Below are 15,534 nucleotides of genomic sequence, written 5' to 3'. Positions count from 1 at the left end.
AGTTGAAATTCAATTATCGCAACCTTTTTATAAAGAAGATATAACTTCGATAAATGAAGCGACGCTAAAACTACATTATTGGAGCAGAAGGAGAGGAATTCAGTCTATGGATCGACTCCGAGTACCTCTTTTCCCTCCCCTCCCTCCTGTATACTCCATAATATGTAAAATCATAATCTTCTCCACATAATGAGACCTTCCATCTACTTTCATGATCCTCCAAAGTATCTCGGAAAAGTTGAGGTCCCTCTCTTCCTACTCCAATGGGAATAATTAAGGACTACTGTATGGAGGACAGGACACTGCGCTCACGCGTTTCCAATATGGGTCTTTCTTTATTCTATATGGAATGTGTCTCTTAAAGTGTTTTGCTACAAAATAAAGAGTTTTTAAAAGTATATTGTTACGGAAAATCATCAAAATGATAAAAATGAGGCTATATATTTCTAATAAAAGTGGTATTTTATTGGTACTTAAATCAAAATAAACATTAAAAACATATAAAAAAGAAAAAGCACTAACAAAAAGTACAAAGTTGGTCCAAGTCTACAAGTCAGAAGATTTTGATTGAAATTTAGCTTTTTTTTTTCTATTAACTTCTGAATTATTTGCTGCCATTCTCCTTTTGTTAAAAATCGGATGCCATCATTCAGTTTAGCACTTAAATTTTTACCCATGACATTAAACAAAGTGAATGAAATTCTTTGAAGAAAAGCTCACCAGGAGTGTCCTTCCTCACACTTTACTCCCACAACGGCGATAATGCCAGAGTTTAAACTGTCCTGCATCCTATCAATGAATGTGGCAACAAATGAAGCTTTAGGATTTGAGGTGCCAAGTAAACTGTCTTTCTCTTCAGGAGTAGCTGTGAGGTAAGAGCACATGTAGGGAACATAAAGACAGGAGAGGTAGAGAAGGTCGGATGGAGTAGACAACCCCCTCTGCTCATTATGTCAATGAACTCTTTCAGGTCTACATGCTGATTGGTTGGCCTATCGAAGGTTATTGAGTCTGGAGGTGTGTCTTCAAAGAAAAACCAATATATCCGGCAACAAAGTAGAAAGCATTACTCTCTCCCTTGGAAGCTAGTTCCTGGAGGTCATCTGATTGCCAGTTAGTCAAAATGGGCTCAGCTTTTAGCAGTTCTTCATCCAGCATACCTTTAATTTCTGAAGTAGTCATACCTGAAAATTTCAAAAAGTAAAATATTGTAATGATATTATTATATTGTAAAAATACTTACTATTAACTATCTTATTTACCTGAGAATTTGACAACACTCAGAATACGAATCTTTTTCTCTGCTTCCAGGATCTGCCTCACGATGATGTAGTAGATACCTCTACTTAGTTGTCTGTACCAGCCGAACCTTCTTTCAATAGGATCAGACTGGGACATGCCGAGAAGTAAATAGGAGAAGTATTCATCTAGGATAAGATACTCTGCTAGATCTGCCTGTGCAAGGCACGTCTACTTTGATGCTAGGAAGATTTTGCTGTGAGGCCAGGTGCTTTACTGTTTGCCACTCAATGAGAAAGTCGACAAAATCTCTCAAAAAAGAGAGGCCAATTTTGCTCTTCCCAGAGATTGGTTCTCGAAGCTCATCTCTCTTTTCGTAGGCAACTCCAGGTGTATCTGAGGAGTTGAGAAACTTCACTAACTCGTTGAGAATGTCTTCCTAGGTCTCTGTTGGATCCAATTCTTCTTTTCCTCGCAGAAAGGAAGCCAAATTGATGGCTTGAATAACAGTGTTGACCTTGCCTTCTGAGGTGATGTGTGTCAATCAACACACCAGTGTGGTACATTTTAAATAAAACATCTGTCTCAAACTGGATGCTGGCTACTACTTGGGGGCCCAATTTATCATCATGGGATAGCTTCAAAAGGACAACACTTGGTTTTGTGATTAGGATGAAGCCTAATGGGAGTGTCTCCTTGGCCAATTTGTCACAAAGTTCTTTCACAAAGGGGACTGACTCCTCTATCAAGAGTTCAAATTCCAGATGCTGTTGTAGGTCATTGAACTGTTGAGCCCTACGTGACGTGGTCGCAGCTTGAGTTTGGCCATAGGGATGGTACTAAATCTGCTTTGAGGTACCTGTAAAAGAAGGACAATTATTAGCATACGCATCAAAAGTGAGCAGCTGTCTTACCTCTTCTTTAGAGCCTTGACAAGGGTCTCACTTCTTTTAGACTCACAGATGAAATCAGAGTCGTTGAAATGCAGGGAACACAGCTTTGTACTTTTGGATGGTGCCTCATCTGTCTTCGTGAGATGTGTTTCTCTTGGAATGGCTCTCAGCAAGGCAGTCCAGGGTTTCTGTCTTTGTTTGCCCACAGATAGATCGTATCACCGGATTGTTGTGGCTCGTTGTCATAGCCCTTTCTATACCCTGGAGCACAACACTTAGCGGGCATGATTGGAATTACAAAACACAATAAAGATGACGTCCACAAAGTAACTAATAGTTATTACTTATTATCTTACCTAACTCATTGCATTGTTCTTTTCATTAGACCCATGTTGCACGCGCATTTGAATTCATGTTTGCACGTGCCCGGTACTGCTTACAGGAGTCCTTGCAATAATATATTCTTCGCTTCGCAAAGTTATTTCGGTATTATTAGAAGGTTGCGATAATTTAATTTCATATTTCCTCTGACACTGTCTCCAATTTCGAGATAGAAAGAGAAAGTATGACAAGTGGGCAAACTTTAACAATGATCTTAATGTTTTAAAACCATATTAATCCGTTTCTCCTCGAGCTCTTACACAAATCCCATATCTAAGTATAACTTATTTGATGAATAGTATGAAAAATACCTTCCTCTCTCTGCGTCTCTAAGGTTCGATGTTGCTTCATCACAAGATCTATCGACGGCTGGCAATATCAACAGCTTGAAGGTCAGTCATATACCAGGTTTATAAATTCTGGCAATATCTGCGAAAACCTTCTGAATTTATCAATTTCATTCTTTGGAGTGGCGAATATACAAAACGATGAGTGGATATCCGAATGGGCTATGACATACATTGTGGGACCAGTAGTAATTATTTTTAGTTCTGAATGGCACTTCATTTTGTGCCAATGAGGATCATTCCATCTTACCGTTTTTGAGAAAAAGAGTAACTTTCATTTAAAAAAAAGAATTCTTCCTTAGAAGATGAGTAAAGTAGAGTGATGTATTTTTGGATATAATTTTCTTCAGATAGATCTTCGTCAAATTCTTGATCCTGAATCAGTGATTCCTTATCAGTGATATTTTAGCAAATTACTTTTGAACTCAATTTGTTATCTCAATCATTTTTCATCAATATATTCTCACATCAGCAAAAAAATGTCAAAAATTTTACTTATTTTGAAATTATGAGGCTTTAAACTAGTCCATATGCTTGTTTTTGTCTTTGTTGGATAAATAGTTTTGGGTAACGTTCATGTAAGGTGTAATAATACATTTATGACGTCCAGAAAAAGTACAATTTTTATACAAAAATTCATACTTCATATTCAAAAGGTTTTGTTAATCAGTGAAACTGATCAGTTCTCAATGTAGTGGACTCCAAAATATCCCCATCAACTGGACGTCATAAATCAAGTACATCCGCAGAGGAAGGGCGTGAGGGATTATAGCCCCTCCTCAAATTAAAGAATTTTTGATTCTTACTAGAAAATTTAATATTTGGATTCTGATTGTCTGCAAATAGTTATGGATTTTTGATTTTTTTTTTTCCAAAAGTTTTATATTTGGAATGTAATTTTAGAAATATTTTTTATGAAAATTTAACATTTGAAATTTAATTTCAGAATTTTTTTGGAAAAAAAATCTTTTTTTGTGAACAGCTCTGGATTTTTGAGAAAAAATTTCATAAAAATTTAATTTTTCAATTTTTTTCCAAAAAATTGTAACCCCCCCCACCAAAAAAAAAAATAAATATATAATCCTGTGGACGCCCCTTTAAATTTATGACCCCTAAATACATATTTTGTTTTATATATTTTTGTAGCTCTAAATCTACTGTTTCTTCAATTACAATGATTTTATATGTTTTATAGATTATAAACTTTGTATGTATGGCATTGATTTTTTTAACAATTATCGTAGTCTCTTAATCAGGCCGTGTACTTCAGGGATCACCCTCATATTTATTGATGAAAATTAACGTTAATAACATGAATTGATAAGAATGAAGGATAATTTATTTATTAACTTATATTGAATACAGTTCCTACAAAATGTGTCTTATTATACAAAAATTAAGTAAAATGAAGAATCTTATTTGGAACTGAATATTTTTTCAACTGCTTAAAATTATAGCCAAAACTGTAGAATAAAAATGATATTTTAAAGATGTGACGTGAAAAAAGTTCGATTAATTTTCTTTTCTTCAGTTTTTTTCTTTTTTCTAATAGAAAATTTAATAAATAAGTTATGTAAGGTTGTGTAACAAAATGCTACGAAATTAAATTTGATTAAGTTGCTTATTTGTCTAATTGTGAAAAGTGATTAATATTTTAACTCCAATTTTAATATGTTTCATATTCAATGTATTTGATTAGTAATTATTACTTTTTTATATTTAATTTCAGAACTTTTGAAGCAACTTTTTTATTGATTACTAGGAGAAGATGCCCACTTAGAGGGACTGAATATAAGGGAATAAAACCCAAGAATGAATGCAGAAGAAAAGAAATAGAGATTTTTCCTTTTAAAATTAATAGATAATGGTAAAAAAGATATTTTGATACCAAAATCAAGCCTCTAGCTTCAAAAATAAGCAAGTTATGACCAATTTATCATCGAAATTTTATCTGTGATCTAATAAAATATGATATTGCAATAAAACTACACAAATTTCTTAAGCATCAAGAAAATTGAATAAAATATTCAGGAATTACAGAATACCGTATTGTGCAAATATTATACTCTTTGATACTGCAATTGAATTGTAAAATATGCAATTCGAGTATTTGAATATCTTCCAACACTCTCCAGATAGTAAATGATCTTTATTGAAAAAAAAAGAGGTTTAAAATTAAGATAAAGTACTTTCATATTGCGCAGTAATAAAGATTGAAGGCACTAATGTTGGGTCGAAATTTATGCACTTTTCATCAACAAATTGATTGGAAACATTACAAAATTCTAGATAAATAAATGTTTTAACGTCCATTGTACCTTTCATTTGATCCATTACCCCTTATTTATAATTTTGAAGACTATCTTAAAATGACTTATTTTCCAGCAAATAGTGCGATTAAACAAAGTAACGTATTAATATTTTTTAAATTGTGTGAAAGATTAAGAACTTATCTACATTAAATATGATTGACGTGAAATTGATTATCTCCATCGATAATATTAAAAATCCAGCACTTCTATGGAGATTAACAAAACACCTCTAGACTTCCACGCATGCCACCTGCAAGTTTTGTTCACTCCGTAAAGCGGCATTTTGTAGCACTGCATCATACCTGCAATAGCTAGAGTGATGGAGGTATAAACAAGTTAAATAACTATGCTGTATGCGTCATAATGGCTTGTGAGTGAATTCAATAGCCTCCAACTCTGTAACGATTGATTCCAATGTTATGAAATTTTTTACAGAGTATTTTTTATTTATTAAAAAAATCCCTTATAAATCAGGGTTAATACTCAGTTATCGTGAACTATTAAGAAATACCGTTAACTTTAAACAAAATACTTCCAAAATATTATTGCATTAATTAAAATCAGGCGTGCCAACAGGAGCATCCGCGGGATTATATATATACATTGTGGGGGGATACTAAGGAATCAGAATCGGTATCCAGGGGCTGAAGCCCCCCCATTGAAAGGATTTTTGTTTTGTATTATAAAATTTTGTCGTACGGAAGAAATTTTTTTATAGTATATGGGTGAAAAAACCTACAATCTAACTTAATCTTAAATATATGAAAATTGATTTTGAAAAACCTTAGCTTATTCATTTTAGATCGTCTCCTCTCCCTCCAGCGATTAAATTAAAACAATGAACATAGTTTATTTGTTTATATACAATCAAGTAATTTATTCCAAAAAAATATTATCCTTATCATATCATGAGTAAAAAATATTGGTTTAAACTCGTAGAACATCATTGAGTTGAAAAAACAACTCACTTATATTATAATATTAAATATCGAACGAATTTAAAACACATAATTATATATATAGATATGACGACTATATAAATCTTCTTTACCTGTAAAATAGAAAGAAAAAAAAATCAATTTTAGAGCTTAAATATTATATGAAATAAGTTATGGTGATATTTTTTCCTTTTACAATAAAGTGTATCATATGAACCTAAATTTAATAATACCCAACGTCACTAATAAATTATATTTGTTTTTGTAAAAAAAAAAAATGTGTTTAATAGACCGAAAATGCCCATTGACCAATTTTGTTGGTCAAAGAGAAAATAATATTAATTGAGAGAGACAAGCATAGATGAACTGGGAAAGATATTGTATATCCTCTCCTTAAATTGACAAAACAGAAATATAAATTAAGAATTTCAGCTATATACTTAATAAAGCTTCTTTTATGACTGATTCCGAAAGTCCATTGTATTCTTCCTATTATTGTTAATTAAATTCGTTTTATTAGGATTGGAGTCAAAGGCAGATGAAAATCCTGTGCCTGAGGGATCGCTATTCCCGAAGGAAAATGAGGATGAAAAACCGACTACTTTGGATTTGGGAGAAAATTTATCCTGATATTGGAGATCTGATCCACTAAAACTCATTGATGATCCAAATGAAGCCCCAGAACCCATATCAGGTAAAGAACTCATTGACGGTGCTGAAAAAGAAAAGGATTGACGTTGTTGACCGTATGACGGCTCTGGATTCGTCGACTGAAACAAAGAAGAGAATGGAGATACATCAGATTGCCCAGTTTTCCATACACTAGGAGCGGAAGTTTTTATTTCCTTAGGAGAAAGCAGTTTTCCTGATGTAGTGATATTAGGTACAACAGCCCCTGTTGAAGTGGATATAATAGGCGTATTATAGTTAGAAGATGATGGATGTGAAATGAAAGGTAATGAAGGATTCAACTTAAGTTTTTTAGCAGGAGGTGTTTGCGAATGATCCATATCATTTCCTGCGGGAGGATTAAATAAAGAGGAATTAAGCTCCTCTTCAGGTATATCCACGAGATTTGAAGGCTTCAAACATCTACCAGAGAAATAGTCTAATACAACTCTACGATCATCCGAACTTACGTAGTTACATTTCTCTCTATCTGCAGTTCTTTTGTACATAGAATGCTCCATTTTTCTGTTTTTCCAAAAGAAGTACAAATCATAGACAGTGTAATACTTTTTTGGGGCATTTGAGCGTGACTGAAACATGGAGAAGTTGGTTTTTGTACCAAGGGGTAATCCAATATCTCCAAAATAAAGCATATTATTACGAAGAGCAATAGTTTTGTTTCTTTCAATATATAGGTATAGTAACTTCAATGGACTTAATTTGTTCATCTCTAGACTATCCACTTTTGGAGGTACGGTAGAAGTGGCATAAGACTCCAATATTTTCTTCATATCCCGCTTCGGAGCCTTACTGGAGTTGATAAAACCTGACTGTGGCTTCTTACTCGTGTTTTCTATTTCCTTCTCCACTTTTTTCATCAATTCAACAATATTTTCTGACTTTTTAACTCCGTTTTCATAATCAACTACTATTGGAGAACTATTGTTTGTTGAATAATTTTTCATCGTTTCCTGTGGTCCATTAATCAACTCATAAGATGCAATTTGTTTTTCCTGCTCCTTAAATGTGGATCCAATAAGAGAACCAAATTTGTTTAAAATCTTCTGCCTCATTTTAGTTTGCATTTTATTTATAAGAACATGAGTAAATATCTTGGAGAGCCAAACAGCATTTGAAATATCCTCTGCAGTTTGTAGAAGATCATTTGCCTTAGTATCGGTTATTGAAGAAATGTTGAGAGCTCTAATTGTCAAGGATAAAGCAAACATAACCTTGTTGTTATCTTCCATTGATAAGTGCGCCGTTAAGTTCTTGATTAGAGCTAATGGGCCGTTAATGGATTCTGACTGGGACTCAACTTTTTGAACATCTGGTTTTTTAGCTTCCTTTTCCACTTTACTTGATTCATCTCCTTGATTTTTCATTAAAGTAAATTCCTGTATTGATAATCCAATATTATTTAAATAAGTTATAAGCTCCTCTGACTCTGCCGGCAATGCATATGTATCCTTGGGTATTATGCTACCCACAAAGCAAAGTTGACCACACAGTGGAATATCTTTGTCCTTAGTCATATACTTGTAACGCTTTTTATCCGCAGTAGACATTTCTAAAATTTGGACATATACTCTATCTTTTGGACGAAGTAATATACGAAGATCAGCATGTCCAACGTTCACTCCTCCAATATAAAAATCTGACTTTTCAAAAACAACATATTTGTCCCTGTAAGCTCCTTCTGAAGTAATACGTACAATTCCTCCATCTCCAAAGAGAGATTCCTCCTTCACAATATACTCGATAATACCTGTAAAGCAAGGAGATGGAAAAGGAAAATACGGCTTGACTTTTGTTTTCCCTAGAATCCAATCCGTAAAATCGTCAAATGAAATTTCACGGTCCTTCAACCAGCTTCTAAAATCATAACATTTGGAAGGAACCCTTGCAGGCAAACTCATTTCCTCTTCAAAAGAGCAGAAGTTACCACCATTATACCATCCTCGTTTTATAGTCAAACTTCCTTCCATATCATTAATTTCTACATTAAACTCATCGCCTTTTTTTAAATAATAAGATAAATCCGCTCTACCCAGAGGGTGTCCGAACACATAGAGTGAATTGTTGCTGAAAACAGCTTTTTTGCCACAATATCTACTATCATCTATTATTTCCATGATACCACCAATGACAATATCCTTGTTCCTTCCAGGCTTCTTTATTCCCACTAATTCCGCTCTAAATATGGGTGTACTTGATTTCCTTTCGTTTCTCATATCTCTATTCATATTTGTTTTAGAGTTGCTACTGTTAATGCTACATGAGCGGTCTTTGGAGTACTCATCCTTCGACTCGTATCTCTTTTTCACGCGGTCATTTCTAGTGGAGGTGCTTGAGCGACTTCGATCCTCACTTTTAATAGACCTCCTAGAAGACAAATTTCGATCTGTGTCCTTAGGAGTAATTTCTTCTCTACTACGCCTAGTACTTAGTGACGAAGGAGTTTTAAAGTATTCTTCATTTGAGCTTCTGTTATTTTTTGATTTTTCTATTTTACGACATTGTAATACGGCTCTTAAGTCATCAACTTTATTAATATCATTATCCCCAAACATGATATCCATGTCTTCAGCATCAGGTGCCAATGTGAGGCTATCTCCTTCACTATCAACTTTCTTAAATCGTGATGAAGATGAAATAACGAAGGCTTTGTCTGCACACCAATCCGGTCGAATCTTCACTTTTTCCTCTCCTTTTTCCTCTTCAACATAAACAAATTTATTCATATCCATATTTCTGAAAGCACGGCAATCAATTGCATCACCAATTTCTATATACTTCGAAACAGTATTCTTCTCAAGAGCTCCTCTAGGAATCCGCTCCCCATTTCTTAGAATAAGACTAGACGTGGATAGCATCCCTATAGCTTCTTCACCTTCATTCCGAAATTCAAAGAGGATAACTTCCGAATTAAACTGGAAAATGACACCTTCACAGACAACAACATGGTCCTTTCGTTTTGAGTTCATTTTCTTTGTATCTATGACTTCAAACCTAGAGTTGTAATCCATGGTAAAATAAGCCAAAATAATGATAAAGAGACAAAGGAAGAAAAAGAAATAAAAGTTGTATTAATTATATAATTAGAAAGTTCATCATTAATATTAAAAAAATGATCAATATGGACGGAGGTGAAACAAATATTTCAAAATCCTTTTTATTTTGTCTAATTGCCAAAAACATTTTGGAATACATAATATTATCTATGTTACCAAATCAAAATCTTGTATACTAAAATAGATATTGAGGAATTAATTTCTCATTACCTTGATCTCAGTTAAGATATAACATGGTATCCTTCCACACTCTTAATGTCTTCTTAAACTATCTGAAAATAGATATATATCAAATATTAATATGCAAAATAAATAAAGCTACAAGATTTTGATGTTGTTGTTTTTTTCAATCGTGTAGACCCAGCATTTGGAAGTAAATTTGATTTCACGATCATTAACAAATCCCAAAAAGTATGGAAACAATTTATAAAAACAATACAATTGAATTAAAATGTCATAGTGATAATTGGTATATAATACGAGGTATTTTGAGAAGATCCATTAGGTTTAAATCATGCTTGTTATTCAAATTCACGTTCGATTCCACTTTTTAATTTGTCCCGTATATCCTTCTTTGTAATCCAGGAAGTAAATAGATTCATCACCGATCTTCCAACTCAATTCATTCTATCATTAAGGCTTTAGTGTTTTGAACATTTTGTTCAGCATTACCTATGTACATACAATTATAATGCTGTGAAATAAAACAATAAAAGGGATGAATACAAGGGTGTTAAAAAATGTGATGATTGATCTTTTCCGTGAATATAAAGGCGACACCATCCCTCATCACTCGCATCCAGTATGTAGTCCTAACAAAGTTGAAGCTTTTTTTCATTCACATATTTTTTATACATAAGCATTATATATCAATATGATCCACCACCCTTGAGTTGCCCTTCCAACATTAATATTGGAAGTTGCACAAGAATGTTGCTGTCATGATTCTAGGAATATATCATATATGTGAATAATATATAAATCAAATACATTATAAAAAGACAATATAAATTGGAAACTTAAGCCATTGTTCGTAACTTGAGCATATTCATCGTTTGAAAAAAGCAGAAATACTTAAATTATACACATCTTTCCAAATAATAAATTAATGCAACCCCTTTTTCATACTCATTCAAAAATATTTGATTTGCATAGAGTAAAACAATATAAATTATGTCAAAAATGAAGTACAAAATACACATAGATCCAACAATTCACCATTCAAAAGGGAAACTTTTGGGGTATACGTTCAAAATTGCCTCAATGGAGGGGAAGAAAAAAACTCAAATCGATATGTTGTTGTCCACTTATACTTGAATTAAGCGTCGATGAATTATGAAACACTGAAATAATCCCTCGTCTTCGAAAAGAGACACATCTACAAATAAACAATAACTATACCACACATCTAGCTAAATCAACTTTTCTATCTACTAGAGTATGGATTATGAATCTAATTATATGGCTAGTTACAACTTACAAGACCTACTTACATCAAATGACTACATGAATCAACTACAGTTTATGAAGTAATATAGTCTGAAATAAATATATTATGCATATCTCTTTCGTCGGTCCACAAAAGGAATAATTAGAACTTTTAATTTCGGGAAATCAAAAGTATACCTAATCATGTAAAAAATTATAGATAAAAAAAAAAAAAAAAAAGATTTCCCTAATAAAAGAAACGCTTAATCGAAGAGTATTCCATGATGAATGCTTTGAAGTAACATTATTAAAATGAAATTCGACACATTCAAAATAATGTCAATATTAATCAATCAGTCCTTAAATCCATGGACATTATAAACTACAAAAAGATTACTCAGGCACTCCCTCAATGGAGCATTTTCGGTCATTTCAAACTTACCAAGCAGTCACTATTAGCCCCCACGACGAATTAATTGTCCAAGATAATATACACTCACTAATGAGTATTCGATTTGGCCCTAAACAGCTTCAGATACGACTCACTCCTTAAATAGTCGGTCTTAACTAGACAGTACAGTGTTATTACAGTTTATGCGGAGCTAAGGCCACTGGCACTCCGTCACAGTGTGTGTCTCTTTCTCCCTAGCCAAAGACAATAACATAATAAAGGAACGCGTGAATGTTCCGATGATATCGCAACCTCGATATAACCTCCCTATAAAAGGTATGCGTATCGACAGAAGATAAATAAATCAATACATACTAAGAACTTGCGAGTGAAATATGGAGTCAACGCACATGAGTAATAGTCGTTTTGCTCGTTATTTCGTACATTTCTCATCTCAAAATGAGGATAAAAGTATAACTATTACTGGGAAATATTCTAAGCAATACATCAGTGAATATGCAATTAATTTTAGTGTAGATACATTATACATACATATATCCTATAAGACGATTCTAAGGTTCCAAAGAAACACTATATAATTTTTTTAGATCTTACACAATTTAGCGGATGAGCATTGTTGAAATTCTGAATTGACAGTGTATATATGCTGGCAAAGTGCTTATATAAAAATTCTTAAGTGTTTTTCTTTCTTATAATGATTGATCTAATTAGCGAACATAATGTATACAAAAGAAAATATCATATATCGATGGAACTTGTATAAACGCAATAATAAACACAAATTATTGATTATGACAGAGCAGACGGATAACTTTTCTGTATTTCGAATAATAAAATGCTTGTCGCTATCCCAACATTCAGACTTTCAATTCCATTCATTAAAGGAATAAAATATTTGGTTCCATCCCTATCAAGAACAAACTTTCTTGCCTGAGGACTTATTCCCTGTGTTTCACCACCTATGACCAAAATGGTATCCTGGATCTCTTCCTCTTTATGAAAGTTCCAATACTGACTTGACTTTATATCCAAGGATGCATACTGAGATAAAATGCTTTCTTCAAAGTATGAAGAGTCTAAATAGTCTCCTGGACTCTCTGCATCTGACACTCGATATTCTGAAACACAATGAGCCATTAAATTTTCCACAGTCTTTCTTATCTCTAATTCAGATCCAATTCCCTTTTCACTTTTCCGATGTAGATCTGCCAAAGCAGTATTTGCAATGCGTGGAACATGTCGATGAATCAAGTCCCATTTTATATTCGTAAGTAGAGGGAGCATAAAATGCGCCCCACATCCCCCACGAATGCATTTATCATTCCAAACATCAACACAGCCATGGGTAGCTATGATTTTTGAGACTCCTGATGCAGCAGCCGAGCGTAGAATCGCTCCCATATTATCAGGATTACGAACATTGTCGAGGATAAGTACCATGGGTAATTGAGTGTGTGAGGACTTTGAGGCAAGTGAAATGATATCTTCCCTTGAAAATGCAGCCATGAGACCCGTGGGGGTTGTGAGTGATGACCACTCTTTAATAAGTCTATAGGAAGTTTGATAAAGTTGAATCCTTTCTGAACTATCGTCATTTTTGGTGGAGAGAGGAATATCTTTTAAAAGGTCGAATCGACTAAAAAGGAGATGAGAAGGTACGAGTCCCAGGTTCAAAGCATCCACAATCAGCCGTTTCCCTTCCAGAATAACCAATTTACCCTGACTCTTTAATGACTGACCAATGGGTGAAAAAATTCCTTTTAAAATCCTTTTAAAAACGGGGAAGACGTATAATTAATTAACAATTAAAAGGCGGTTGTTTAATGATAATTATGATCCTACTTGATATTGGGATCTCCTTCCTTAGCCCAGCCTTCGACCTTTGTGAACCGTGGGAGTGCCAACTCATTTTTGATATTTTTATGGATGGGCTCAACGGCACTATTAACATTTAATGTGGATAATGTTCGAAGGATCGAATGAGCTTTGTGTACACTGCGCGCCAACATAGCTCTACTATTCCAAATTTAAGTTTATCCAATTAATACTCAGCACAGAATTTATTCTTCCAATGAAAAACAAGAGTTCAATAAAGTGGAGTCCTGATGGATGCGCCCGGATGATCCCTAGTTAGATAGCAATACAAATATTTTGTAAATCGCAATTCGCATGCTGCATGTATCGGCTGATGACAGTCGTCGTAGAAGTGAATAACTTAATAAGCAGTATGGAGTAACCATTTAAAACTTCTTTTAGTTATGTACAAAAATTTCTTTTAGCCAATCACGTTCCCCCTTTTTTCATTATCAACACGTTCTTTTATTTATATTTAATTAATAGTAGACTAGGATAATGCAAACTTATGGCAAAGTTATGGGGCACTATTTTTACACATTATTGCAATCAACTTCATTTAAAAATGAGCTTTTTAATTATTCAACTCATGCTTTAAAACTCGGAAAAAGATGTTAGCCAATTGAGGGAATTAAAAAAAATATATATATCCCCCACTCATAGATATTGCATGCAATTATAGTTAGCTTAGAAGTAGAAAAAATTGATAAAACTTGATGTGCGTGCGTGTGTGTAGCAGTACATATTTATTAAATTTCAATGACACACACGTGATCCATACACTCACTCCTTCCTCCTATGGTTAAGGGTTTTTAATACAAAAGTTAGGTTTTACATGAAAGAAAGAGCCACTGGGTTCATTCTTTAACGATGGCTTGACCCTATTTTCACTAATTGCAAGTCAAAAATGGGGCTTTAAAGGGAAATAGGGATAAAAAGTGTTGGAATTGGAGCGAGTGGTGGAGGGTAGTTGGCGTGTGAAGTCACGTGACTTCTAACCTTCCTTTTGCGATTATTAAATAAAAACTGTCAAAGCGACTGCTATTCAGTACACACACATTCTGATTCCATATAATATCTACTCAACACATCTTTATTTTATATTAACATTACGTGATGTCTACATTCTAACTCAACTCTACTCTCTCTGCTCAACTCTAGCTAGCTATCTTTTCCTATTCAATATTTAATGGTGATTGCACTAAACAATGCTGCTAAACTCTTTTACTAGATCCCTCTTGCAGCTTCGGACTTGCTTCACTTCTCCTCATGAGCTTCGATTGTATTCTTCTGATGCGAAGCGTCCTCCTAATAGCTATCTGCTTTTCTTAGCGGAATTCAAATCGCAATGTGCTGAAACTGGAATGAAGGGCATTAGTGCTAAAGCTGGAAGGGCATGGAGATCCATGACTCCAGAGGAAAAGGCTCCCTATGAAACAGAATACCAAAGAACCCTTCAAAACTACTTAAGGTAAATTATTCTATAATTAATTATATCAATATTGCGACATTGCTTTGGACAAAAATCCATGGAACATTTTCAAACGCGTCATAAATTGAATCATAATGGAAGGAGACGCCATTTTGGGGGCTCAAAGTGGATAGCGTTACTGCATATTAGAATGGATAAATAAACAATAAATCTTGATGAAACTTCATCTAATAGCTTTAAGAATTAAAAAACTTCACGTCTGCATTGAATACTACTTCATACAAATCATAATCACGGATATTTTAATTAAATTAAAGATATATCTAATAAAAATGACTAAATTTGTACAATGTGTTTTTAAAGGATCGATTAGGGAGGATAAAAGTTTGATAATTAGAGAAAATTATCTTATTCTTTCCAATTGAATAGTTAATTTGTATCTACACCAAGGACATTAGATCATATAATGATGTACTACCATATTTTTAATATATTTTAGCCTTAGATATATAATAAAACAAGGCAATTGAGCTATTCAATTTTGATAGTCAGTAG

General features: G+C 33.5%; 2 protein-coding genes and 2 long non-coding RNA genes across 7 annotated transcripts; 1 reads left to right on the top strand and 3 right to left on the bottom strand.

Moving 5' to 3' along the window:
- Window positions 1-443: 443 nt before the first annotated feature.
- On the bottom strand, window positions 444-2,587 carry LOC121128411 (uncharacterized). The gene is made up of 4 exons (XR_005868146.2): window positions 2,489-2,587; window positions 2,154-2,406; window positions 1,263-2,098; window positions 444-1,184 (listed from the first exon to the last, which is right to left on the bottom strand). It is a non-coding gene; the product is annotated as an uncharacterized lncRNA (long non-coding RNA).
- LOC139906925 (uncharacterized) lies at window positions 2,319-4,711 on the top strand. The gene is made up of 3 exons (XR_011783136.1): window positions 2,319-2,458; window positions 2,518-2,631; window positions 4,590-4,711. It is a non-coding gene; the product is annotated as an uncharacterized lncRNA (long non-coding RNA).
- Window positions 4,712-6,020: 1,309 nt separating this feature from the next.
- LOC121127436 (uncharacterized) lies at window positions 6,021-11,992 on the bottom strand. Of its 4 annotated transcripts, XM_071892717.1 has the most exons (5): window positions 11,724-11,847; window positions 10,580-10,665; window positions 10,064-10,525; window positions 6,551-9,791; window positions 6,021-6,223 (listed from the first exon to the last, which is right to left on the bottom strand). In XM_071892717.1, exon 4 carries the CDS (start codon window positions 9,764-9,766, stop codon window positions 6,566-6,568), a length of 3,201 nt encoding a protein of 1,066 aa, XP_071748818.1. In that variant the 5' UTR covers window positions 9,767-9,791; window positions 10,064-10,525; window positions 10,580-10,665; window positions 11,724-11,847; the 3' UTR covers window positions 6,021-6,223; window positions 6,551-6,565. The 4 variants fall into 4 exon arrangements, with proteins under 4 accessions (XP_071748818.1, XP_040578732.1, XP_071748817.1 ...); XM_040722798.2 differs by lacking the exon at window positions 10,580-10,665 and having other exon boundaries at window positions 10,064-10,125; window positions 11,724-11,992; XM_071892716.1 differs by lacking the exon at window positions 11,724-11,847 and having other exon boundaries at window positions 10,580-10,696.
- Window positions 11,993-12,372: 380 nt separating this feature from the next.
- On the bottom strand, window positions 12,373-14,262 carry LOC121127439 (rRNA methyltransferase 3, mitochondrial). Its single transcript, XM_040722800.2, has 2 exons — window positions 13,536-14,262; window positions 12,373-13,461 (listed from the first exon to the last, which is right to left on the bottom strand). Exons 1-2 carry the CDS (start codon window positions 13,700-13,702, stop codon window positions 12,483-12,485), a joined length of 1,146 nt encoding a protein of 381 aa, XP_040578734.1. The 5' UTR covers window positions 13,703-14,262; the 3' UTR covers window positions 12,373-12,482.
- Between the last annotated feature and the right edge of the window lie 1,272 nt (window positions 14,263-15,534).

Source organism: Lepeophtheirus salmonis, chromosome 13 (genome assembly GCF_016086655.4).
Source record: "Lepeophtheirus salmonis chromosome 13, UVic_Lsal_1.4, whole genome shotgun sequence".
NCBI lineage: Eukaryota > Metazoa > Arthropoda > Copepoda > Siphonostomatoida > Caligidae > Lepeophtheirus > Lepeophtheirus salmonis.
Note: the sequence above shows the minus strand (reverse complement) of the source record. Positions and strands in the feature narration are given on the sequence as shown.